This window comes from Microcebus murinus, chromosome 8 (genome assembly GCF_040939455.1).
Source record: "Microcebus murinus isolate Inina chromosome 8, M.murinus_Inina_mat1.0, whole genome shotgun sequence".
In the NCBI taxonomy this organism is placed as follows: Eukaryota; Metazoa; Chordata; class Mammalia; order Primates; family Cheirogaleidae; genus Microcebus; species Microcebus murinus.
In genome coordinates, this window is record NC_134111.1 from 9,597,475 (window position 1) to 9,623,870 (window position 26,396).

At 57.4% G+C, this 26,396-nt stretch overlaps 1 protein-coding gene across 1 annotated transcript in view; it reads right to left on the bottom strand.

Moving 5' to 3' along the window:
- Nucleotides 1-26,396, bottom strand: part of GLI2 (GLI family zinc finger 2) — a 175,821-nt gene that overhangs the window by 49,117 nt on the left and 100,308 nt on the right. Inside the window, exon 2 of the mRNA XM_012749770.3 lies at nucleotides 8,742-8,847. Coding sequence (XP_012605224.3) covers nucleotides 8,742-8,847 — 106 coding nt within the window. The remainder of the gene's footprint in view (nucleotides 1-8,741; nucleotides 8,848-26,396) is intronic.

The window sequence follows — 26,396 nt, forward strand, 5'->3', positions numbered from 1 at the left end:
TGGAATGAAACGCGGCTTCCCTGCTGGTGTCAGCGTGGCAGTGGTAAGAGCAAGGGTTTTCTGGAGCTTGCTATGCCCCATGCGTGGCTCTGCAAGCCTTAGATACACTCACTATCTAGTCCTCCCCACGATTCCACGTGGGGTACAACTATATCCCCATTTTAGAGATGGGGAAACCGAGGCTTGTGGAGGCTAAGCAGCCAGGTCAGGGTCATAAAAGGGGTAAGTGGCATAGGTCATATTTGAACCCCTGCCCCACCCTGTTCTATCCATACCCTGGGGGTGTGGGTGGGAAATGCCCAAGACAATGGGGGCCCCTGAAGGACAGGAGAGGAAGCAGAAAGGTCACCTTCCGAGCCTGCAGGACATTTCTGCTGCAGCCTCTCTCCGAAGCAGCTGTGCACACCCTCCCCCGCTGCAGACACACCTCCGTTCTGTACATCAAGATGTGCTTCCCTCCCCACACCCTCCTGCTCTCGCCGACCACACGGGCTCTCTCCAAAGCCCACGGCCAGGCAGCACCTCTTCTGCGAGGGGTCGGCGTTCCGCAAAGATCAAAGACCAGGCCATCTTATCAGACACGTTCCTCATTAAACTTTTACAGGCCAGATTCCATTATAAATGAGCTGTCAGTCCCAAGCAGCCGAGCGAGCATGTTCCTGGCTTTGGGGATCTGAAGCTCTCAAAGCCTTGGAGATTTTAGCAAGGGGGTCAGGGTGGGGGTTGTCAAATTGCCCCGGTTCAAATCCCAGCTGTGCTACATACTAGGAGGGTGTCGCTGAAAGGCAGTCAGCCCTCCTGTGCCTCATTTCCCCACTTATCAACTGGAGGTGAGAGTGCTGCCTTCCTCACAGGGAGATGGGGCACCAGCGAGGGCTGGGCGCAGGCCGTCGCTACTGCTCCCCACATCCCGCATCCCGCAGCCCGGAGAGGGGAAGGGACCTGCCCGATGGGGTCTAAGGACCATTCACATCACAGTGAGCCACAGCTCCACATCTCCCTGTCACTCTGCCCTCAGACACCCCGAGGAGGGTGTGCTGTCCCACACAGTGCCTATGCCAGGGTTCCTGTGCTCCCTGCCTGTCCTCCTGTCTACAGATCTCTGAACAAGTGGTCAGCCACGGCGGGTTTTGAGGAAGAGCTCCCTGGAGATGGGAGGGCAGTGTGGACCCAAGTGGCGAGGAGGAATAAGGACTCCGTGGGTCCCCGGGTCCACTCAGCGTCCCACCCCAGGAGGCAGGAGGACATGCCCTTTGGAGTCTCCTCCTTCCTCCAGGGTCTGAAAAGAAACAAGTCTGTTTGCCGAGGGAGGAGAAGGTTCTTCGTGAAACGCAAACAAAGCCAGTCCTCTATGAATTGTGAACCTGGGGTGCTGTGCCAAGAATCAAGAAGAAAATATCCAAATGTCTTTCTGCCCAACTTAGCCCGCCTGGTGAATGGCTGACGACCGTTGTGAGGCCCAGGCAGATGCCGGTGAGTCACAGGCTGAGCAGGCCGCTGTGTTTATTAATCTCACGATGAACCGGGACGGTCTTTATGGAACACTGACCTTGGAAAAAGCCATCTATCTGCAAATGCCCCCAGTTGGAAAGTTCACGAGCTCAGCCCAGCAATAGCAAAGAAACCACTCTCTTAGGTGGAGGCGCACCAGCCCGGGTCCGAACGTCCTGTTAACATGCAGCCGCTGGGCGCAGCGGGACCCAGACATTCTTAACAGCTCTCTGAGGGGCTCTGGCTGAGGCGGACCGCGCATGACCGAGTGGGCAGAGGGTAGGGAGGCGAGGCCCACGCCCACCGGCCGGCGCTCCCTCCCTCTCGCTGAAGCACCTGGGCTGGTGTGAGGGCTTCGCAGCAGTTGGCGGCTCCAGCTCAGAGCCATCTGTCCCCAAATGAGCTCCTTCCTCTCTCCTTCTCCGTGAAGGGTGGCCTTGGGCCGTGACTGCCAAGGCAATGCGTACTGAGTGGTCTGCAGGGAGCGATTGGCAGTGCCAGGCCAGAATCTCGGGGTGGAGGAGTGGAGGGTGGGCATGGATGTTGGAGGTCAGGTACGGGCGGCAGGAGGAGGGAGGACGGCACTGTCCTTCCCTGGTGGAGACGCTGTGGCTGTTCCCCTCCCACACGATCGCTGCCTTCTGCAAGCTGAGACTGTGAACAGGCTTAGGTCAACGTGGGGGACTCATCTGTGAGTGGGTCATGGAAAGGAACCAGGGGATTTTTAAAACCCATGTTTTAGAGGCGAAGGCGTTATCAGTGAAAGAAAAGGCTCTGCAACCCGCCCGCCCTATGACTTCAGAAAGACGACAAATAGCGACGCTTTCCCTGATGCTGAACAAGCAGGGTGGCCTGCATGGTCCCCACACTCTGGCCTGTGGGAGCCTGTAACTAAGCAGATTCCCAGGCCTCATCCCAGACTAAAAGAACCAGAACTTCTGTGGTCGGGGCCTAGAATGGCGCACCTTGAAGACACCCCATGTGTTCAGAGCTGCGGCCAGGTTCGGGGACTGCTGCATGGGGACAGCTTCTGCAAGCCCTTCTAGGTGGGAAGCAGCAGAGATGGGCTCTCTCTGAGCCCCGGGGCAGGGCAGGACAGGGCTGGGAAGGGCCCCACAGGCAACAGGGGGCTGCAGGGGACTCCAGCCTCCCGTCTAGGACAGAGCTGATCCCGGCCCAAGGCAGCCCTGACTCATGCTTGCGTCACTGCAGCCTCACTGTGGCACCAAGGAAATGGGAGCTGCGGGGGGGGGGGGGGCTGCCATGCCACGCCTCAGCTCAGTTCTCCATGCCACCCAGATGGGCCTGAGCCAAGAGGCAGGGGCCAGAGCGGGTCCAAAGCACTTCCCTCCGTTAGCACCACAGGACTCTGGAGAGGCTACAGGGAGCACGTGGCCTCCGCACAGAGGCCTTCTCTTCTCGCCCTCGTATGGACTCTGGAGACTCAGGAGGATGTCCCCATGGGGGTTGCGAGAGCACCCCTGCTCCCCACCAGCAGTGCAACCCCCTACCCATTGCTGAGGTTTGCACAGACCGAAGGTGCCGCCGCGGGAGCACATGGCAGTCGCTTCCTCTCCTGGAACCCTGTGAGCCTCAGCAAGCTGTGCAAGCCCTGCTGTGGGTTTGTACCTGCCGGTGACCGGGAGGAGTCCCCTGCAGAGGGGTGGAGTGGGGTGGGTGTCTACACGGAAGCCATCCGAGCAGCTGAGTCCGCGCCTCTGCCTCCCCAGACGTGCGGCCGCCAGTCTGAGTGGCGGGTCAGCCCTGGTCCCGCTCCCGCTGCCTGGGGCCACGCTGGCAGCTCTGGTGGGTCTCATCACCAGGGTTCCCCCCTTTTCCTGCCCACCCCTAATTGCTCCTGTAGTACCCGAATAGAAGTCTGGCTGCTCCCTCCTGCTCCTGGTCGCCCAGCGGAGGAACTGCAGATGCCTCAACTGGGGAAAGGAAGACTCCTCCTCCCCAAGGATACTTCTTCAGCCCCATTTCCCACCTGCCTCTGCCACATGGGTGCCTCCGCCTGCCACGGGCCCCTTCTCAGACAGGCAGATGGGGAGAAAAACAGTAATAACAGATGGAAACATTGATCGAATGCTTCCAAACTGTTCTAGATGCTTTCCTCACATCACCCTACTTCCTTCTCTAAATAACTCAGTGGACTGGGTTATCTCAGCTGATGTGGCCCTTCCGTGCATGAGAAAACTGAGGTTTGTTTAATCCATGCTAATCCCAGCTAGTGGCTCTGGCGCTGGGCTCCAGGCAGCCTGTTGGGCTGAGATCTAGCAACGGCAGGCTCTCGGGCGAGGGGTGCAGGGGCAGGTGGAGCTAGAGAACAGAGGGGCACCTCCCTGGAGCCTTGGTGCGCCGGCATGCATGCTCAGAGCGAGCGGGACCCCACGAGGGAGTGAGGAGGGTCCCGGGGACCCGAGCAGGGGAGAGCAGGCGGTGTGAGGACAGCGCAGCCGGCACGCCCATGGGTGTGGGTCACCGGCTCAGAGCAGCAGGCAGAGGCTCAGACTCTGCTGACAGGAGATGACACCGCACCTCATTTGCTGTGCAACGTTTGTGTAATTAGACGCGTTTGGTGCCAGCAAGGAGGAGCGGGCTACAACACGGGCTTGATGGATCGGGACGCTCCACCAGGCTCCGACCACATTAATCACAGAAGCCAGAGCCACAGGGCCATTCTTCTCCAGGCTTTGTCCTGGTTCCCAGCTGGGGCACTGGGAGAAGGTAGGGGGCATTCCAGAACCCAAGGCCAGCCCTGAAGCACTCACTCTATCCCCCTTTGGCCTGAGAAGGGACTAGCTGTCCCAAGGACAATGTGAAGTTGCTGGAAGTCCACCCTGGCAGGATGGGGCGGGGGAGGGGGCTCTAGGGACACTCTGCCACTGCCCATATGGGCATGACCAGCCTAGCCCCTCCTTCGCCGGGACAGGGATGTGCACGTGAGACCTGACCTTCTCCACCCTCCACTTCATGAGGATGACACGTGGAAGTCATTGCCCCTCTCTGGGCCTCAGTGTCTTCATCTGCAAGAAGAAGCTCAAAGCCCATTTCATAGGACGGAGGGGAAGATTAACTAATAGAGCACCAGGCTCCAGGCTGCGCCCAGCCTGCTGCAGACCTGTGCAGATTGGTGACGGGCTTTACTGTGCTCTACTGAGAGATGCCACCTCCCCACTGGGGCTTGTTGATCGATCCCAAATGACCCCAATAATGGCTCCCAAGAATGTCCACATCCTGATCCATGTAACTCATAAATGTTATCTGCTATGGAAAAAAGAACTTCGTCGATGTGATTACATTAAAAATAATCTTGCGATGGGGAGACCAGCCTGGGTCCTCCAGGTGGCCCTAAGGAAGTCACAGGTGTATTTATGACAGAGAGGCAGAAGAAAACTGCCTCAGATGAGGAAGGTGGTGGCATGAGGACAAAATGGAGAGGGAAACAGTGTGGTGTGAGTCTGGGGCTGTGGGCCAAGGAATGCAGGCAGCTTCCGGAAATTAGAAAAGTCAAATGGAAAGATTCTCTCCTGGAGCCTCCAGAAGGAACCAGCCCTGCCAACACCTTGATTTCAGCCCCATAAGGCCTACTTCAGACCCAGCCTCCAGAACTGTGTGAGAATAAGTCTGTATTATTTTAAGCCACTAAGTTTGTAGCAATTTGTTATGGCAGGAAAAGGAAACGAACACACCGCCCTTCAGGTCCTCGGTCTAGAGAAAGCCGCCCAGGCACGTGAGGGACCAGGCTGCCTCCACGGCTGTGGCAGCCGAAGCCCACTGCTCCACCTGCTCTGCTCATGCCCAGCCCGCGCCCGCCGGGAAGGGGGCAGGCCCTCCTCGGAGCTGGGGAATGGTGAGGCCTGGAGAAGACGCAGGCCACTTCCCCAGGGCTCCTCACCTGGCCCTGGGGGGACGGGACGGCCCCCAGGGCGTTCAGTGGTGGGCTCTGCCTGCAGCAGGACCCCCCCCCCCAGGCGAGTCGATCACAGATGTGGGCGCCACCCCCAGAGGCTCTGACTCAGCAGCCTGCGCTGGGCCCGAGGGCATCATTCCTGACAAGTTCCCTGGGGACGCTGATGCTACTGGGCCAGAGGTCTCGGGAACCTCTGCACCAGGGGCAGTGCCCTAACACAGGGCTGCACGTGCTGCCAGGAGGGATCGGCTGCACCACAGAGGGACCTGTGGGCTTTGCTTATGCTCCTGGGGAAAGGCCCGCGTGCAGCTGAGCGCCTGGGCCCAGGAGGCCCTACCTTGATTTCTAAGTGTCCCACTCGCCTATCGGGTGACCCTGCGGACTAAGTTATCTAAGCTCTCAGTGCTGCCTCAGTTCTTTCACCTGTAAGATGGGGAAGACACAACGACTATCTTCTAGGGTTGTGGAGGAGATTAAATGACCTGAAACATGGGAAGTGTTCATAGCAGGGCCAGACCGCAAGGCCGGTAACGGTGACGAATGGCAGCCATCAGTTTCGGGGTCCTCTTACACTTCTGGTGGTGCCACTAGGTGTGTGGGGAGGTATCAGCTGGGACACCCACCTGCAGAATGACACACTTGCGTGGTTCTGTCTGTATGGAGCTCTCGGCATTGCCCGCATCTCCCGGCCAGCACCAGAAGCCCGTGCAGGGAGTACTGCGAGGCAGGCCTGCCATGCCCAGTCCCCATGTCGCCAAACCAGCCACACACACCTCCCAAGCAGGTCTCAGCAACACCAACCCCTCCAAACAGGGACTGGGCTCCCTCCATGCCCCTAGTGTCCTCACAGGACACCAGCAGAGCAATTTCGGGGTGGCTCAACTAGTTCCAAACGTGCACCTGCCAGAGGCTGCCTGGGCTGCTGTCTCAGCCACCAGAAGGCAGAGGCCCTGAGGCAGAGGCCCTGAGGTGGAGGCCCTGAGGTAAGTAGGGGGTGGAAATGGCCCATCGCCAGGCACCAGGCGGGCCTAAGGCTGCTGCGGCAGACCCCAGCCACATGAGAGCCAGGTACACACGCTGAAACAAAAGGAAAAGTTCCCAGCTTGTCAAAAGGACATAGAAGACAGCTCGAAGGGACTCCCAGTGGCCATATCTGGGACAGTTTGAACAAACAATAAGTGGTAACAACGATAGAGAATAACTAATAGGATAACACAAATAACCGTGCACACCTATGGATACCCATAAATAATCAAATAATCAGGAGATGCAGGGGAAGGGCCGGCTCTGCCTTACGTGGAATTCCAATCAGCAAATGCGGAAGAGATGATGGAAATAGAAAGTTGCCATTTGGCAAATACTAGCACTTACTGTTTCTGGCAAGAACCATCAATGGATGTTTAAGTTAGTGGTGAAAGCATGATGGTAAACAGGACAGTACCATATTCTTAAAGAGTTACCCCACAGGACACTAATTAGTTACAGAAGGAACGACTTTAAAGAGGAGGAGCCCAACCGACACCCCATGGCCAAGTGATCGGAGCTCCTAGTGGGGAGCAGTGTGGGCGTCACGTGCATCCTGCTGGGACGGAAAAGACACCACGCCGCTTCCATGGGAGTTCTCTCAAACTGCATCATCTGAGTGTCTTTGCAAAGCAACAGTAAGCAAATCCAAACCATTTTATACAGTAACTAGCCAGCACTCTTTAACATTGTCAAGGTCACAAAAGACAGAGAGAGATTAAGGAACCATCCGGATCAAAGATGACTAAAGAAGCACGACAAGCAGATGCAACGTGGGATCCAGGACTGTACCCTGACCCAGGAAAAAGACATTAACAGGCAACTGACCAACTTTAAATGAGATTCGCAGGTTAGTTAGTAGCATTCTATTACTCTTGTATCACGTAAGATGTTAACGTTTGAGGAGCTGAGTGAAGGGTATACGGGAGATCATTTATGACTTTTGCAACTGCTTTTATACATCCGAAATCACTTCGAGGTAAAATATTAAAAAGTAAAAAATATTTTTAAAAAAGAGAGTAAAAGTCTCAGGTTTGCTGTCTTGGGGAGGCCATGGGTGTCCCGAAACAGGAGTTCTCAGACACAACGCTTCCAGCACAGTGAGAGCTCGGCAAGTGTTCACCGGCTCCACTGAGGCGGCAGATGGGAGAGGCAGCAGGATCTGCCCGTAGCAAGTGGAACGCGGGGAGAGGGTCCCCCACTTGGCAAGCGCTAACTGCGCACCTATCACGTGTCAGCCGTCGCGGATACAGAAGTGAGAGGGCGACTCAGAGCGTGCAGGGGCCGACGTGGGAACAGGGGATTCTGTGTGAAGCTGCAGCAGGAGTCCTGAGCAGTGTGGGGGACCGCCGTGCCACAGGAGGAGGTGGCTCCTTGGCTGAGGCTTAGAGGTGGCCAGGTGGATGGGACATCCTGAACACGTTGGGCAGGCAGCAGGGGTGAGGCACAGAGACAGGGGACGGGGCTGTGTGCGCTACAACCATAGGCAGCAGCTTGGTATGGACAGGTGGGGCTGGCGCTGCAGGGGTGAAGGCACTGGGTCTAGAGGGGCCTTGGGGCCAGCAGATCCTACACAGAAGGTCCACCGGAAGTGGGTGTGGGGAGCAGTGGAGAAGCTGGGGTTGGGGAAGGTAAAGGCCTCTCTCCTAGAAGGAGAATAGATGGGGCTGAGCCTTCAGTCATAAAGACCAAGAAAACTGACACCTGCCATGGGCTAGGCAGCCCAGATGGGAAAGATGTGGGCAGGGTTAGGCAGATGGAGATGCACCTGCAAACACATGCCTTCCACCTGGGGACCTCAAAGCAGGGAACAGAAGGGACCCCAAAGCATCACCGTGAGCTTGTCCCTATAGCAGGGTGACTGCACAACTTACTGTTCAAACTGGGGCATTTGGAGACAGTCAAAGGAGGTGCTCTGAATCAGGGTGGGACGACACATGATTGAGGCCACCTCACTCATATGGGAACTCAGGCCTGCAGGGGACTCCCACTGCATGGATGGACAAAGAGCCCCAAACCAGCTTTGGCACCCCACAGAAGCCTGGAGCCTGAGAAGGGGTGATGTGGGTAGGGGGGTGGGTGGGAGGGGTGGCTGGGGTTCGTGTGCTGCCCACCCACACGCTCACACGGGGTCCCAAGTCTTCGCACTTGCGGGTGACAAAGCTGAACGCCCGCTTGGGACAATGCAGATCAGGAACCCCGCAGAGAAAGACAGAGGCAGTGGAGGTGGCCTAGGCTGCCGGCCTGGCCTCCTGGCTGCAGGCGGCTGTGTGCTAGGAGCAGAGGGCAAAGGGCAAAGGGCAGGACTTACCCATGCACGCCGTGGACAGAGTGAGGCTCGTAATGGTACCTTCCCTCCTGGTGTCGCATGTCAATCGGTAAGGGCGCATGGAACGGTGGCAAGAAGTGCTGCGGCACTGCGGAGGGGGAGAGAGAAAAAGGACTTCACAAACTTTTCCCCTCCCTCGAAAAGCAATTTTCAAAAGGGCTTTAAAGCGCGATGAATTTCAGAGCAAGAGCAGCCAGGACAAGGGGCTCTGCGGTGCCTGCGCTATCACACACCCACACAGGGGATGAATAAATAATCAAAGTCCACCCGAGAATCCTACATCTTCCACATAAAAGATCCCCAACCGCGCTCTTGACAAAGACAAGCAGCTACGTGCTCTTTGAACTCGGGCAGATTACAGGCAGGGCCACGGAACCGGGCTTGGCCGCAAATCAGGGCTGACAGAGCGACAGGCTCCGACTCTCCGGCATCTGCCCAGCCTGGCCTCGGCTGTGTGTGGCTCCAGCAGCACCAGGCCGGGGCATCGGCGCTGCAGTGCGCAGGCCGGGAACGTCCACCTGGGACCATCTGCGAAGGCAGGGCCGCTCCGCTGGGGGGCCGGGCTCAGAGGCCAGAGGCCACCGAGCTGCCTGCCCCGTCTTGCTGGCAAGATCAAGTGGACTTCCATGCAGATCTGCTGATGCCCCAGACCTAAATATTCACCATTGACCCCATGAGTGCCGGCGGTGCCCCGGGATTGGAAACGCCAGCACGTGAGCGTCAGTTTCCAGAGCTGAGTCAGCCTCCTGTCTGAACTTGGCCTGCCCTCAACAAATCATCGTGATAATTGTAGGATGCTCTTTGTTTATTAAAAAAAATTCCTGGGTACCCTGGAGGCAAACGTAATTATAGGCTTTAGGAAAACAAGGCTCTCCAAAAAGTAGCTGCACTGGGAAAAGGGCGAGGAGTGGAGATTCCTCAGTCACTCTCCCTCAGTCTGCAGGCCGCAAGCAGGCGGGGAGCCCCGTGAGTCTGGGGGCCCGAGTGGGCTTGTTTTACATACAGACAGGCCAGCTGACTTCCAGGCCTACCATAATAAATGCATAAAAACAACACTGCCATCTCTGTACAGACAGATTCTGGCCCGGCACTGTAAATACTGTGAATTGTCTCTTTGTTGTGGTACCTGCACATTAAATGCACTTTTACAGGCACATTTGAGCGGCATCAAGCACATTCACGTTGCTGTGCAACCGCCACCACCAGCCGTCTCCAGAAGTGAAACTCTGCAGCCATTAAACACTAACTCCCGTCCCACCCACGCCAGCACCGCCTTCCTGCCTTGCGTCTCCGTGCAGTTCCCAGTCTAGGCATTGCATACAAGTAGGTGCATGTAACGTTTGTCCTTTTGTGACTGGCTTATTTTGCTTAGCATAATATCCTCAACGTTTATCCACGTAGCATGCGTCAGAAGGTCCTTCCTTTTTAAGGCTGAATAATATTCATTCTATTGTATGTTTACCACACTTTGTCCACCCATCTGTCGGTGGACACCTGGGTTGAACACAATGAATTTTTAATGGGAGGAACCTTTTTTCCTGAAACCCTATCTTTAGTTTTTACCTATTCAATGTTACCTTCATAATTCCACAACACTAACACCTTCCACAGGGACTGAGAAAAAAGAAAGCAAATCTTCTCACCCCACTTCATTCGATTTGCCCAACTCTGATTCAAAGAGGAACTGGCGGTAGACACGCCAGCAGGCGCGTGGCTCACCTGGCCGGGCTCTCGCTCCCAGATCCCTGCCTGCTGGAGGACCACGTTCTCCGGGGCCTGTCCCTGAGCAGGGCAGCGGGGCGTGTGGCTGTGACTCAGCAGCGGAGACAGGACAACCAGGTTCTCTGGAGGCAGGTGGCCTCCAGGGCTCAGAGACCACCCACCAGCTGCATGACTTTGATCAAGTTTCTTGACCTCTCTGAGTCTCCATTTGTTCACATCTGAAAATGGATAACTAGCTACCTGCCTGGTCGCCGTGAAGATATAAAGTTCACGCAGAGATGCCCAGCCCAGAGCCTGTGCAGGTAAGAAGCACTCGACCAGTTTTACCACTGGCGATGACAACGATCGCTGATATTGGAGCCCCCAAGTCCATGATCGAACCATGAATTTGCCAGTCGCTGGGCTTGGGACGAGTTGCCCACACTGATTGCAAACCTGGGGGAGGCGGAGGCCGAGCACAGCCTGCTTACAGACCGGGGAACCAACGTGCTTTCAGACACTCCCAGGGAGTCAGCAGGGAAGTAGAGGCCACTTTCCCAAATGCATAGGAAGGGCACATTTTTAAAAATGGCCAGGCAGACCAGACTACAGTATTGCTAACAAAATTAAAATGGTTTGTTTTTGTGTATTTTGGAAATGTTTCCCTGCATATCCAGAAGCCCCCTGAAGCAACTTGGCTAGGTGTTACTGTGCTCATTTCACAGATGAGAAAACAAAGGCCATAGGTGAGTCTAGGCCTTGCCCAAAGTCACAGGGCTGAAAAACAACTGAGCCAAGAGGAGAATTCAAGGCTCTGGACAGTTGATTGTGGGCTTGGCCCTACCTCTGGCCCGACAGAACACTCAGAGGCAGCTCCGGTGAGCCAGGGTGACCCTGTCCCTACCACGCTTGTGTACTATAGGTGACAAATGCACACGGTATTCTGAGTGCTTTTTAAATGTCAACTCCCGGGTCTTTGCAGCAAGCCCAGGAAGCTGCGTTTGTCTATGTGCAATGGACGACTGGCTCCCACACGCCTGCAGGCTGGCTCAGCCTCCGCCTGCCCAGGGTTTACAACGATCGCGAGCAACTCGTCCCAAGCCCGACAGCTGGTAAATTCATAGCTTCATTACGGACTTGGGGGCTCCAAATACTAGTGATCACTGTCACCACCAGTGGTGAGGCTGCCAGTGCTTCTCACCTGCACAGGCTCTGGGCTGAGCAGCCCAGGACTCCCGCTCTTCCCACGAGCCGTCCCCCACCGCCCTGGCCTTTCTCCTCCAGAGGCTGAGGAGGGTCCCCTAGCACTGTCAGAGCCCAGGCCACCCCCTCACCCTCAGTCACGGGCTGAGACCCTCTCTCAGGATCCAGGATTCACGCAACCCCAGCCGGGTTTACAGATACAGTGAGCTTCAGGAGTTTACCAGGCAAACACGAGAGGGAGATAGCACTGGGGCTGCCCTGCTGACCCACAACAGCACGCCGTGCGTGTGCATGAATGCATGTCTATGTGTGTATGTTTGCAGTGCGTGTGGTGCGTATGCATATATGTGTATGTGGGGTGAGTGTGTATGTATGCGTGTGGTGTGTTTGTATTGTGTGTGATGTGTGTATTGTGTTTATGTGGTGTGTGATATGTGTGCTGTGTGTAGGGTATATATGTGTAGTGTGTTTGTGCATGTTTTGTATGTATTGCTGTACACACGTGTGCTACTATATGTGCATAATATGTGGTGTCTGTGTACAGTATGCTTGTATGTGTGGTTGTGTGCACGAGCTGTACATGCATGTGTGTGCTGTGGTGTGTGTGCTGTGGTGTGTGTTGTGGGATGTGTGTGTGCGTGTGTGCGCGTGGGGGCGTGGGCCCTGAGGCTCAGGGAAGAGGCGTGGGGACAGGCGCCCGCAGAGTCCTCCTGCAGCGGTCCCGGGTGAAGGCTGGGGCTGCGTGGGCAGTGCTTTCCCTTGCTCAGCCAGGGCTGCAGGTCAGCACCGCTCACGAGTCCTGCTGCCCTCTCAGTGGAATGTGCAGGCTGCACCCCTGCACCTCTCCCTCAGCCTCCCCTGCTCGGAAGCATCAAAAGGAGCCTGAGGACACGTGCTGGTGGGTCCTCCTGTCCTGTCCAGAGCAGCGGAATGCCCACCAGAGTCAGGGTTCCTGTCCCCATTTTTCAGAAGAGAACATTGAGGCGCGGCAGGCGCGACTACCTCTAGGAGAGCAGTGCTCAGGCAGTATGGGACTGGTGGTTTCGCTGGCTCCCCGCTCTGAGCCCTGTGGCCCCTCAGAGCACTAACCCTGAGCAAACAGGCTGAGAGCACTGATGTTCCAGGACTCGCACAGCCTGCCCGGGGGTCGGCTGGTGGGGAAGGAGCAAGGAGTCACACCCTGGGACCACGTGCCCAGACCCTCCGCCAGCCCAGGAAGGACACGCAACCCATTTGCACCTGCAGTCACACAGGGGTGAAGTACAGCAGCAGGTATCCTGGTGATGCTCATTCGTCCATCCACACATTCATTTATTCGCGCACACCCACCTGTATCGAGCACTTGCCACGTGCCAGACACTGTTCTAGGCCCCGGGAACAGCGTCGGGACAGAGCAAGCAGCACCGTGGTCCAGGGAGAGGAGTCAGGTGGTGGAGAGGACAGCAAATGCATTCACGGCATAACGCCAGAGGGGAGCAGAGCTAAGGAGGAAACCAAGCAGGGCAAAGGGGGGAGAGGGTGGAGGAGAGAGCTCCAGGCAGAGGGCACGGCGTGTGCAAAGGCCCGGCAGCGGCGGGGAGAAGGAAGCAATGTCAGCATGAGGGTAACTTTGGCCAGAGCAGAGCGAAGAATAGAGGCGGGGACAGGGAGAGAAGGTCCCACCAGACTGAGCAGGCTGCGGGAAGGGCTTTGGGATTTGTTTCTGAGCCATTTGGGAAGCCCGAGAGGTTCTGAACAGGAAGGCACGTGCTCTGGCGAAACTTTTCACAATGCCACACACGCAGGGCCTGGTGGTGCGGACAGCGGCACACCCTCCAGGAAGGCCAGACTGGCCCCCACTGGAGTCTCACGTTACTGGGTCTCACCTCACTGGCCTGCACAGTAGGCACTGGGGGAGCCCAGGGAGCCCTTCCTCACGGCGCAGTCCTGCTGCCTGTGAATGTCTCCGGCCTCCCAGGAAACGGGCTTGTCCAGCCGGGGACACCGGAGGCTCAACAGCTCTGGCCACAGGCTCATCTTTACGGTCCCATATGTGTAAGTCGCTGGCCCAGTGGCCCTTCTAAGCCCACTCAGCTCTCCGGCCGAATCCCCTGGGCCCGGCTGTACGTAGTAGGACGACACCAACACATGCGCTCGCGCGCGCGCACACACACACACGCGCACACACACACGCGCGCGCACACACACACACACACACACACACACACACACAGTCTCTGCGACAACTCTCCACCCGGGCGAACTGCGGCCGGAGGCTGACCCTGGCTCTTCTGGGGTCCCGGGACCCTTTGGGACCAGCACGCGTCACCCACGTGCCCCGATGGAAGCCTGTGCTCGGAGCGAGGAGGAGGAGATTCCACTTCCGGCTCCCGCGGGGGAAACGCTCCACCGGAGCCTCTGCGCCCGCGGGACAGAGACACACGGGAGAGTACGAGCTGCCTCCTGCGACGCTCCCAGCCAGACCCTGCACACGTTGTTTTCATTGCGGGCTCTTCTTTGTTTCAAGTAAAAAAAAATCCAAACTCAATCATGTCCTCCTGGCAGAGGGAGACACACACACACACATCCCATATGCCATTTCAAAGAAATGAGTCTTTTTAAGTTTCTGAGGAAGAAACTCTAGGATGAGAATTTTCGATGGATCTCCACCCCCCAACTCCCGCCAAAAAGAACGCACATTTGGTTTTGATCCTGCAAAGAAAGACCAACAGGCTGAGAGGCTGGGGTGGCAGAGGGATGGCTTTTTTCACTGAAACCCGACTTTTTCTGTGCTGCCGTTTAAGCACGAAACGCTCCCTGCCGGCGCTGCGGGGCTGAGGGCAAGTGAGCGGGCGCCGACGGGCACGGGGAGCCCTCCCGGGAGGCCTGGCTCCAGTTAATGCCCCATTAGTAATGGTCCGGTGAATTGCTGGGGGAGGCTGGGGCGGGGAGGGGGCAGCAGAGAGCTGAGACAAAGAGGCGGGGAAACTGGGTCATCACAACATGACCGGGCAGCCCTCGTCGGCAGCTGGGGGAATTCTCCTCGCATGAAGTCATGTGTTGCCAAAACGTGGAGGTGCAGCCCTTGGGCTGAGCTGCGAGGGTGGCCCGAGGGGCTGTCCCGTGGCAGGAGAGGCCAGCCAGTGGATGTGCTGGGGACGCGCTGGCCCTCGGGCTGGCCTGTCCCTAGAGGTCAGCACGGTCTCCAGGTAGGACGGCCTCTTCAAGCACGGCTGCAGGGGGAATCCGCTGGAAGCATGTGGGCCGGTGCGTGCCGGGAAGGTGAGGCCTGGCCGTGCCCGGCACAGGCCTGAACTACGAGGAGGCGCAGACCTGGCTCTGTGCAGCTCACGGCGCCCTGCAGGGGGCCATGGCCAGGGCCGGGGCACAGGCCCTATCCTTCCTTCTTAGGCACCTGGCCCAGGCTCTGGGGCCGCCATGCAGGAGGCAGGGCTGCTGCTGCGTCCATGACCAGGAATCGAGGACGTGAGCGCGGGGCCCTGGGTTCTGAATGACGGGTCCCTCAGCCCACGGCGTGGCCCTGGGACAGGGAGGCCCAGTGATGCATGGCGCTGCTGAAGACGGTTCCAAGTGGGTTGGCTCCAGTGTTGTGTGGGTGTGAATCCCCCGGGACAGCAACAGGCCCACAGAGAGAGGGAGGCTCCTGTGAAGCAGCCACTCTGCACCCCCAGCAGGACGGCACTGCACCCCCCGCGTCAGGACCGCAGGCCCGCGCCCTGCCCACCCGCCACACTCAGGTGACCATGGTGATGACTATGCACACCTCCCCAGCCTCCAGGCCAGGAGGCTCCCACTCCTAGCAGGTGCTCTTTGGGTGCCCTGCACTGGGCACTGACGTGCTTGGGGTGGACCCCGATCCCCCGAAATGGAAGCATCCAATTTGGCACAGCTTTGGGGGGACCAGGGAAGGGCTTCTGGACCTCCCATTTCTCTCCTATTATCAGGGGGGCTGCTTGGGATTCCCTAGTTAATGACTCCCTCTTTTATCATGCTCCTTTACCCTAGCGTTCCTAGTATCTTAAGTAATACCCACTGCAATTGTTTTTTTGTTTTTTTTTTTTTTTTTTTTTTTTTTTGAGACAGAGTCTCACTTTGTTGCACAGGCTAGAGTGAGTGCCGTGGCGTCAGCCTAGCTCACAGCAACCTCAAACTCCTGGGCTCAAGCAATCCTTCTGCCTCAGCCTCCCGAGTAGCTGGGACTACAGGCATGCGCCACCATGCCCGGCTAATTTTTTATATATATATATTAGTTGGCCAATTAATTTCTTTCTATTTATAGTAGAGACGGGGTCTCGCTCTTGCTCAGGCTGGTTTTGAACTCCTGACCTCGAGCAATCCGCCCGCCTCGGCCTCCCAGAGTGCTAGGATTACAGGCTTGAGCCACCGCGCCCGGCCTGCAATTGTTTCTTAAAACAATTTTTCTTAAAAGCAAACAGACCTTGGAAAGCCAGGAATGAATTCACACTGAAGTACAGATAGCTCCCTGCTTGCTTTTCTCCTAACGGAAGCACCTAGGCACAAAAGACGCCTGTGACTCAGGCAGGAGAAGGCGCTCATGCGGAGGGAGGAAAGGCAGTGGCCGGCGGCTGGAAGCGAAGCGCGGTGCCTCGCGGTCACACTGACGCCCCGCTTGCTCCCAAAGAGCACATCAGTCAAACGACAGTCCCATGGACAATCACCTGTCCTCTTGTCTAAGGAGCTTGGATGGGAGTAGAGAGCATGTGAGCCGTGAATCCAGGCAGACTCAAGTGTGAACCGTGGCTCTGTCATTTGCTGGCAAGTGACAAATGCCCCAAGCTTCAGTTCTGTCATCTGCAAATGGGAATGACATCAAGCCCACTGTTGTGGTGCATTTGTGGCATCTGTAGAGGAGGAACTTAGTAAGTGGCAGTGCCCTTCCCCATCTCTCTAGACCTCAGAACAGGTGTGACAGGGTCCAAGTGCTACGGCAATGAAGGGACCTTTCCCTCCATCCTCAGTGTAAGGGAGGCAGAGATGCACCAGACAGAAGCTCAGCTGTGGCACTCCGCACAAACCCACAGCTGTGACTCGCTGCGTGACAGCAGGGGGACGGTGAGAACGACTGGAGTCCTCGCTCTGGGGGCTCTGCAGGAAAGGTTTTCCAGAAATTAATCCCCGTGACCACCCACCCTGTTCCCAGATGACCAATCCCCAGGAGGCTCAGGCTGCTCCAACTCCAGTGCTCCCCACCATGCTTTCCCCGGTGTCTGTGCCCACGCTGGCACACACCCCACGGCTGCAGGAGTAATTCACCTCTCGGCAGAGTCGCGGCAGGAGAAGCCCAGGGCAGAGCAGGGCGTGAGCAGGCCCCAGACACGAGCGCAGGCCCGTGTGCAGGAGGCAGCCGTGCGGAGGATGGCAGCCCCTCTACAAGAGCCGCGCACACCGAACCGAGTGCTCCCCTGCAGGAAGGGGGTACACTGACGGCCTGGGCAAAGCAGTGAGGAGGGCACGGCTGGGCCGTGGGTTGCCTCTTCAGACTGCTCCAGGGCTCTGACAGGCGCAGAAGATGGGGTTCCTGCACACGTATGGGCCATCTCGGGGCCCGGACCAGGCCTGAGTCGGTCACCCGAGAACAGGTGCACTTCTGAGGAGGACCCACTGGCTACATGGTCATCAACAGCTCTCAAGAGAGAGTGAGTCACTCTCCATTCCAGCTTTAATGCGCAGTCTGGTTAATTAACCCGTTTAACCTGACATGGCACAGGAACGTGAAGACGCTTTGTCAAAGAATGTTAATCTTGTGGGTCAGGATGGTGACTGGTACCGTCATTTTGTGCCTCGATGGACTCAGAAGATCAGCCGCACCGAGCTGCTGCCGACGTTAGCTTGTTGCCCACACAGCTGCTTGGTCTCCTCCTGCTCTGCCATCTGTGCCAGGCTTGTCACAGCCCACCGCGCAGGACTCCGCGCCCTCCTGTTTCTGTTGAGACCCCAGGCCCATGTCTTGGGCAAGCTGGATGTAAAAGCTTCCCAGAAGATACCAAAAATGATGGCACCAGCTCCAAAGAAAAGACCGGACACTCCTCCCCCAGCCGCCCAGGTCCTATCTAGGGACACAGTGTAATTCAGACGCATCACCCCATGGACATGGCCTTGATGCTCACGGGCTGCAGCCCACAAGTCCAGCTCCACGGGCTTCTCTGGAGTCCACAGCAGAACTGCCCACCACCCAAGGTGGAACTCACCACCCCCAGGTGACTGCAGCCCAGAAGCCTGCCGTTGGCCAAGGCTTCCCTGCTCAAGCAACGTATGAGGACTCTGCTCGTGGGCTCTGGAGGCCACCGAGAACACGAGGCACGATTCCTGCCTACGGGGAGTGCACCAGGGGCACCTACTCAGAGGTGAGAGCCTGACCCTGTGTGACCCAGCCTGGTCTTCACGGCACAGACTGCCAGATGGCCTTCAACTCAGGGAAGGGAGATTTCCATGGGACCTGGAGAAACCAGGAAGGCTCCCTGGAAGAGGTGACTTTGGAGTTGGGTCCTTAAGGGGTCAGGACTGGGAGAGCGAGAAGGAAGGGAAGGATGACAGGTTCTTTAGGCTAGGGGCCGTGTGGACAGACACGGAGTCCTGTGTGCCCTGGCACTGAGCTGTGTGAAGTGTGAGCCCCGGTGCAAACCACGTGGTCTCACCTGTACCCACAGGATTAGGGACATCTCTTCCTGGGGTCCTCCAGGGGAATCAATGGTGTAACGTACTTAACAAGAGGCGCCACGCAGCACCTGCTAAGCTCGGGCATCAGTGCTTCTGGAGCATCACTGGGCCCACCCCGGGTCCCCGCTTCAGTGGGCCTGGCATCTCTGACATTCCCGGTGGTGCTGACGCGGCCAGTCCAGGGACCACACCTGGAGGCCAGTGGGCCCTTTCACATTTCCAGCAACCGCTGTAGCATGGAATTCCCCCGTATCAGTAAGTGAGGGGGAATCGCGGCTCACACCCTGCCCACTCGCACTGCACCAGCCGGGAAACGCAGCACAGAGACGAGACAGGCAGCCATGGGTGTGACAGCAGGATCCTGGTGACCACCATGCTGTCCCATTTATCAGGGCTCCTGAGAGGCGGCTGTGAGTGCCTGGGCATTGTGAGGAATGCAGGCCCCAAAGGCACCCAGGACTCTGTGCTTTGCGATGCTAGGAGAATGAAGGTGCACGCCAGGGCTGGGGGAAGTGCGGAGACTTCCTCCCCTGGCTTGGGAGGCCACACGGACACTGTGACAGTTTCAGGGACCAACCCTCAGGCATGTGGACTCAGAGACAGGTGCTCTACACTGGGGACCAGTCACTGGCCTAAGCGTCAGGGCCATGAGGCACTGAATGAGGATGGGAGTCAGGAGAGCCTGGTTCCCCGGGGCCTTACGCAAATGGCACTATTATCCTCAACAATCGGCCACAGGACAGGGCACTCCTAGAGGCCACTCAGAGGCCCAGCCGCTGCCCCACAGGAAGCATTTAATAAGAATAATATCCTGAATGGCCACTCCACAGCATGCAATTAAAAAGTGCTTCTGTCTCATTTGGGGAGAAAAAAGGGGGGAAATTAAAATCAGACAGGAAATTCCAACACTGCGACTGGCTAGTGTCCAGCAGCTGAGGCCCAGGCGGCTGGAGCGGTCAGGCCTGCCCCAGACACAGCCTGGCAGGGCCACGGGCTCCTCGGGGCCCGCCCACGCCCTCCGTCCACCAGGCCAAGGTGTCACCTGACAAAATAGCTGCTGAGAGAGCACACTGGGCTGGGCCAGCACAAGCCACTGGATGCCAGGCAGCGTCCTGAGGCTGGTGTCCAGGGCAGGCAGGGACACGGAGCGAGTGCACATCCAAGGGCTAGGAGTGCACTCCAGCCAAAGCTAGGGGAGCCCTTGCCACTCGGAAGCCTGGGCAGCTGTAGGATCTGTCCCCTCAGATGGTGGACAATAGGGGGACTAGCCCAGGGGTGGCAGCACTGAGGCTGCAACCAGTGCCACAAGGAAGTCTGGCTCAACCACGGACTCACTGACCCTTCCTGTGCCTCAGTTTCCTCATTTATACAATGAGGGGGGTGGCAAGGGGAGAGGAGCTAATGCATTCCAAGGCTCATGCAGAGCCAGGTGCTCAGCAGGGCCCCAGGGTGCCGGTGTGGCCATGTCTGCTGACCTCCCTGCGGCTCCTCCTCTTCAGCAAGGGTGGGAGACGGGGGTGAGCTCCAGAGGGCCCCGGGGAGACCCCCACCATCACAGGGAATGAGGTGCGCTGCCCACCCGTCTGGCTAGACGAGTGGGGTCCCAGATTAGAGAATTTCAGGGTCAGAAGAAACAGTAGGGATGGTTGAGCTTGATTAAGGTTGAAAACTCTGTCTGGGCCACAGAATCTGTTCCCAAAAAAGTAGCATGCAGGGCCCGAAAATACACAACAGATCTGAAGCCCAGAGGACTGTGGCTCCCAGGGTTCCTGACATCTTGAGGAATGCAATGCTGAAGGCAGGAATGCAGCCCCGGGCCCGGACAGGGGGTGAGTGGTGAGCTGGTGCCAGGTCCCTGTGCTCCTTGCACTGTCAGGGGCCGGGCTGGGCCAGGTGGCCTAGGACGGACTTGGGCATTCCCCTGTGTCTTGCTGCCCCCTGACAGACTCCTTTGCCAACTTGCACCAGTGACCTCATCAGCTGGCAGCTTCGACGCTGTCTGGGTCAAGAAACCCACTTGTCACAGCCCTTTCAAGTCACCTGCCATTCACCTGCCATTCTACATGCTTTACCAGCATCCAGCCCCTTTCCTACAGATGTTAGGGCCGGCTGCATGCCCTGCCAAGAGCATCGAGAGGCCCTGCTTTGCAGTCTGCCGTAGCTCTCAAGGGGACAGTGAGGCCACCAGGTGGGCTGAGCCAAACCACCCCTGTATTACTCCAGGGTGCATTCTGTGGCAGAGCCTGCTAAAGACAATCAAGGACCTTCAAAACTGGGCAGCAGACCCTGTCGCCTGAACAAGCAAATGAGCATTGAGCCGCGCTCACTGTCTTGTCTGCAATCAACAGGCTAATGGCAGATGCTCCTCAACCCTTCACCGAAGCAGGTCTCTTACGCCCACTTCCTGGGAGCCCTTTATCAGTCTGGTCCCAATAATTGTTACTCAAAGGGGTCCTTTTCTTTAAAAGATTCTCTACCTTAAACTGGTGTCTTCTCTATGTACCCAACCACCAAATGCAGCCTTGGTCAACCACGCAAGGCCACACACGTTATTGTAAATTTTCTAGTAGCCATATTTTAAAAAACCAAAAAACTAAAAAGAAACAAGTAATCATTTTAACAATATAATTCAACTGACTCAGTACATCAAAAATGTTAGCACTTCAACACAGACCCAGTATAAAATTATTGAGATATGTTACAATCTTTTATTCCTACTGACGTGTCCAAAACCTGGTATCTCTCTTGCACGCCCAGCACATCTCAGTTGAGACCAGCCACACCCAGCTCGTGGCTGCCCTGCTGGACTTAGGCCCAGCCCATCGTCATCACTGACTTTTGATCATATATGGGTTTCTGGACTAGGTTAATAAAAGTTCCACTGATACATAAGATATGGTGATGAACATTCTCGCCAAACCTCAGTCCTTCCTCACTTCTGAATCTTAGCTTCCTGCAAACTTCTACTTGGTTACTTAAATGCACTGATTAACAAATAGTTACTATTTCTCCTTCCTTTCCTCCCTTCCTTCCATTCACTGAACTCGCAGGGGCTCCCAGGTCTAGGAGGGCTACTTGAGAGTCTGCAGGTGAGCGGTGCCCCAGCCAGAGAGCACGCGGGTCAGTGTGCGCCCCACCCCTCCGCACGCTCAGAGCAGAGCCCGCCAGCGGCGACACCCTCGAGTCTGCCCCGTACCACCCCCAATGCCTTCCCGATAAGCGTGGGGCACCCCATGCACGGCAGTGGGTGTGTGGACCCCTGACACCTTCTGACAAATGAGAAGGTCCCCAGACAGCCAAGCCCACACTGTGGGGCAGTGCCGTGGAGAAACATCGGCCAAGCCCCTTGACACTCCTGGAAGCGGCCCCTGCCTTTGTAAGTCCAAACCCAGTTAGCTAAAGGGTGGTTCGCACACACGCCGTTTCCACCGCCCCGCCCCACGTCCGGGCCCACCAGTGCCCGCTGCCGCTGATACAAACGGCGTTTCCCCTCACTGGGAACACAAGGGTCCACCCGCAGGACAGAGGCCAGGCCACAAATCCGTGGGAAGAGCCTACTCCCCCATTTCGCTGGCAGAGAAACTGAGGCACAGAAAACATGGCCTTATGACCTAACCTGCCAGCCCTGAGCAGTGCCCAGAATAAGAGCATATGGGGTGGGGGAGAAAACACTCCAAAGGCTTCCTGACATCAAAAAAACCTCTTGCAAAACAATATTTTGATGAGCTAAGTGTGTGAATTAAAAGCAGACGGAGTCTACTTCCTTTAAAATAAACAGGGTTTAAAATCTAGAGGAAAACTCCCACACACAGTGTGTTTGGGGCTGGAGAAACCAGAGCTGCTGAGAGCAGCCTGGCCTGTTTGCTGTCACTCAAGGTGTTTGTGTACAAGGCCCTGCTCTGTGGTCCAGCCTCACCCCAGCGAGGGGACCCAGAGGAGGATCGGCTGCTTGACGGGCACCCCCAGGTCCTGCCCTTACCCACAGAGGGGAGTTGAAGGCCCCGGCCAGGCACTGCCCCACAGACTCCCCAGCCCCGGGGTCAGACTGACAGCCTTGCAGACCCACCCACGCCCAGCCCCTACCCTGCCTGGAACGCCCCTCCCCTCTCCCCTACACCTCCCTCCTGCTCACACCAACCAGCTCACACAGGCCTTCCTCCTGGGCCTCTCTTCTTCCTCCTCCCTCCACATCAGGCAGGAGATACCCCCCCCCACACCACGTCCTCAACGCCAGTGACAGCCCAGTGCCTAGCATGGAGGGGGAGAGGAGTATGTGTGATGAATGAATGTTCTCACTGTTGGAAAACAGACTGTGTGGACAATGAGGGTGGCCTGTAGCTGCCAGGGGCCAGTGTAAATCAGTCCAGGGCCACCAAGCAAAAGCCCTGCGACACAGGGTGCTGGCAGAGACAGAGTGGCAGCCAGGCCCCTCCCTGCAACCCACAGCCGGAGTGGTTCTGACGGCGAGCAGATGGGGCTTCCCGCATGCCGGTGCCGTCCCGAGCGTGCCACATCTGTTACCTCGTCTAATCCCCATGGCAACGGATGGGGAAGCTATTCTCACTATTCTCCCCATTTTACAGATTAGGAAGCTTAGGCACTGGAAAGTGTCTCAGCTATTCAGCGCCATGGCCAGGCCGCACACTCATTCCTCGGAAATTTCAGACACGCCCTCACGGCCAGGGTGGGGCACCCACGAGGTTGAAGCATGGGGCCCAGGGTGAGACCCGGCCCCTGTCTTTGCCCCACTCACGCCAGCTCTCCTGGGTTCCCAGCTCCCTCTCAGCCAGCCTGGGCCAGGACTTTGGTGTGACGAGGGCTGCAGGGTGTGACGCAGGGGGAGGAGCACTCTGTGACGAGGCACCTGCTAAGCGGGAGCTAGAGAGCCGCAACCTCCAGGAAGCACAGGCCAGACTTGCCATTTCCACTGTGTTCACGGCCTTCCCAAGAAGGAATGGCAGCCCCAGACAGAAAGGGCATTCCATGCACCGGCTTCTCAGTGCTGCCCAGGCACCCGGCAGAGTTGGAGGCAAGTCCGGAGGGACCCAGGAGGGGAGTTATCTGCTCTCCCCAGCTGTGTTCCTGGTGCCGGCTAATAACCCCCATGGATCATCCTGCCTGGCTCAGAAAACATCCTGACTGGTGTTAAAAATGGCCCCCTTCCTGCGCGTGGCTCACGCCCCCACCGCACGTGCGGCGTGCTCGTTGTTAGCATGCTGCTTGTGTAATTAGGGCGGTGAGGATGGCAAAGGGCCCACCCGGGTCCCCAAGAGTGATTGCAGCTCAGGAAAAGCACCCACCTGGCTTTGTGCTGATTAATGATGGGCCCCGCTAATAGCCCTGCTTAACACAGGAGTTTGTCAAGATTAAGTAATTGCCTTAAACAAAAAGTGTATTATCTTTAAGGCCCCGCTGACGAATGGCTGGCGCTGGGAAATGGGGTGATGGATGTCTGCGACTCCCTGCCACCACCCCGCCCCCACTGGCATAAATTAAAGCGCAGCCCTTGATTGGGGTAGGGCGCCCCATCAGACCCTGCCAAGGGATGGGTGGCCGAGGGCCCCGCCGTCACCCCCAGCTTGGGCCTGCTGACCTGGAGGCCGCACGCTGCTTGTTCACATTATAAGCTCTGGGATGGACAAAGGCCTCACCAGCAGGGGTGGATCAGACATGGGACAGGACAGATGGAAGGAAGGAACCATAGCACAGGGAAAGCAAGGGGACCCAGAGGGAAATGGGACCAACAGCCCCATGTACAGCCAGACAGAGGCTCACATACACCTGCATGGAGGAACTGCAGCTGTCACTTCAGTGATGAGCTCCTCATAAAATAAATTCATATGGAGGCTTATGAAGGACCTGCGTTCCCCAGGGATGTGGGGCCATCTGCGAAATGGGTGTGTTAATGAGGTGGTGTGTGCAGTCTCACTGCAGCCCTGCCACAAATGGATGCTTTCATTTGTATGCCTCTGAGCATAAGGTTGCCGGGTCTAGGACCATGAAAGCCATGTCCCCTCTCCAGGTCCCTCAAGCATGTCATGCTCTGTCCCTCTGTATGGCACTTCGCAAGAGACAATTCACAACCATGGACAGAGCCACACACAGTGTGACAGAGCTGACACAGGTGACCAGAAATAGAGCTTGGAGAGGGGTTAGGGAGGGGAGCTGTGCTTGGAGGGGAGACAGTAGGGCCACATTTGAGAAGAGCCAGGAGGCACCTCCGGGTGATCTCCTTGAGGGACTGGCCCAGGATAAGTACCTTGGGCAATAGCACCCTCCTCCCCAAGCCAGCTGGAAGGAGGAGGGAACATTGATTCCCAAGAAGGAATGACAATGACCATGTTGCAATCCTATGGCTTCTGGTAGCTCAAAGGACAGGAGCTAGGGGGGCCTCACAGCCTCTCTGTGGGGGTCAGCTCTTCAGCACAAGCCCTGGACATTGCACCCCGATACCCCTCCCTTCAGGGATTCACTTCTCAGGCAGAGGAGGAGGGTGGGCCCGAACCTGAGCCCTTTCCGCCTGCCTGCGTCTGGCCTCTGCAGACAGTCTGCCCGCCAGCCACAAGCCCTGCAGCACTCTCCCCAGAGCCGACTCTCCTTCCTTTCTGGGCAGAATCAGATTCCCAAACCAAACCACCCACCCTGAATCTGCCTCTAGGCTGGAGTGACACCAGCCAGAGCCAGAAGCTGTTCCCACAACATCAGTTTTCCCCTAAACCACAGCTTCAGGGCAGATGTTATGTGTGGCCCACCAGTGGGAGGGGCTGGGGCCCGGGGTCCCCGGCAGCACCCAGGTCTGGGCAGGGAGGGAGGGAGGGAGGGAGGGAGGGAGGGAGGGAGGGAGGGAGGAAGGAAGGAAGGAAGGAAGGAAGGAAGGAAGGAAGGAAGGAAGGAAGGAAGGAAGGAAGAAGGAAGGAAGGAAGGAAGGAAGGAAGGAAGGAAGGAAGGAAGGAAGGAAGGAAGGAAGGAAGGAAGGAAGGAAGGAAGGAAGGAAGGAGCCAGGGCCCCTCTGCCTCACAGTTCCTAGCCCAGCCCTGGCTTCCTTTCCCACTGCAGGCGTGAGAGGGGCCCACGCTCACGGTCCACAGAGCATAGGTCCACAGGGCGGAGGCCAGTGCTCTGAAGATGAGGGCCCTGACGTGCAAGGTGTCCCCACCCAGCTGCCCACGGAGGGGAGGAGGATGTTGCTTCTCTTCTTCTACCTGACTGTGCACAAATGCGTCCCCTTGAAACCCATGTCCCTGCCCCACACTCTGGGTGGGCCTGGGCACCTGCCCCCATGTCCAGCCCCACACAGGCCACGCCCAGTGGAGGCTGAGTGGACAGACAGCCAAACCAGAGCTTGAAGGATCTCTCTGTCCCCACTGGATGACGGGCACCCAGGCCACGGTGCCTCTGCTGGATGTGTCCCCTGTTGACCAGGCCTGCTGACCCCAGAGTGCCAGGGGGCAGGCTTCATAGCCCCACGTGAACTCAAGCCGTGATGTGCTGCCCACACACGATTCCTGAGGGCAGTCTTCTAGCCACTGCCCCAAGGACGTGAAAGGGGTCATTAAATGCCCCATGAGCACAGCACCCGTCACATCTGTGTCACCCACGATAGTCACATTGTTTCCCCGTGCCCTGGGGTCCTGTGGTAGAAACTCAGTGAGTATCAGCTGAAGGACAAAAAATGCCGGGAAAATGTGTGAGTGATTCCCCGGCACAAGTCTAGGCACCTGACGTCCACACGTGGGCCTGCCCGTCACGCCATCCCCACTTCACAGCCAAGAGAAGCGAGGCTGAGGAGGAGCAACTTGTCCAAGATCACCACAACTTGTCCAGGCAGAAGCTGAACTCCTGCACGATTCTAGAACCCGCAGGCTTCCCGCCTCCCCGCCCTCCTGCTGGCAAGCGAGCACCATGCCACGCAGACGATGGCTGCTGCTCTTATGCCATGTGCCCGGCCAGACAAACCGAGAAGCAAAAGCCCTGGCCACAGACAATGTTCTCCCACGGCTGTGCAGAGCCCAGCCCTGCGGATCCTCCCAAGGGACGCCACTCCAGCCCAGAGCC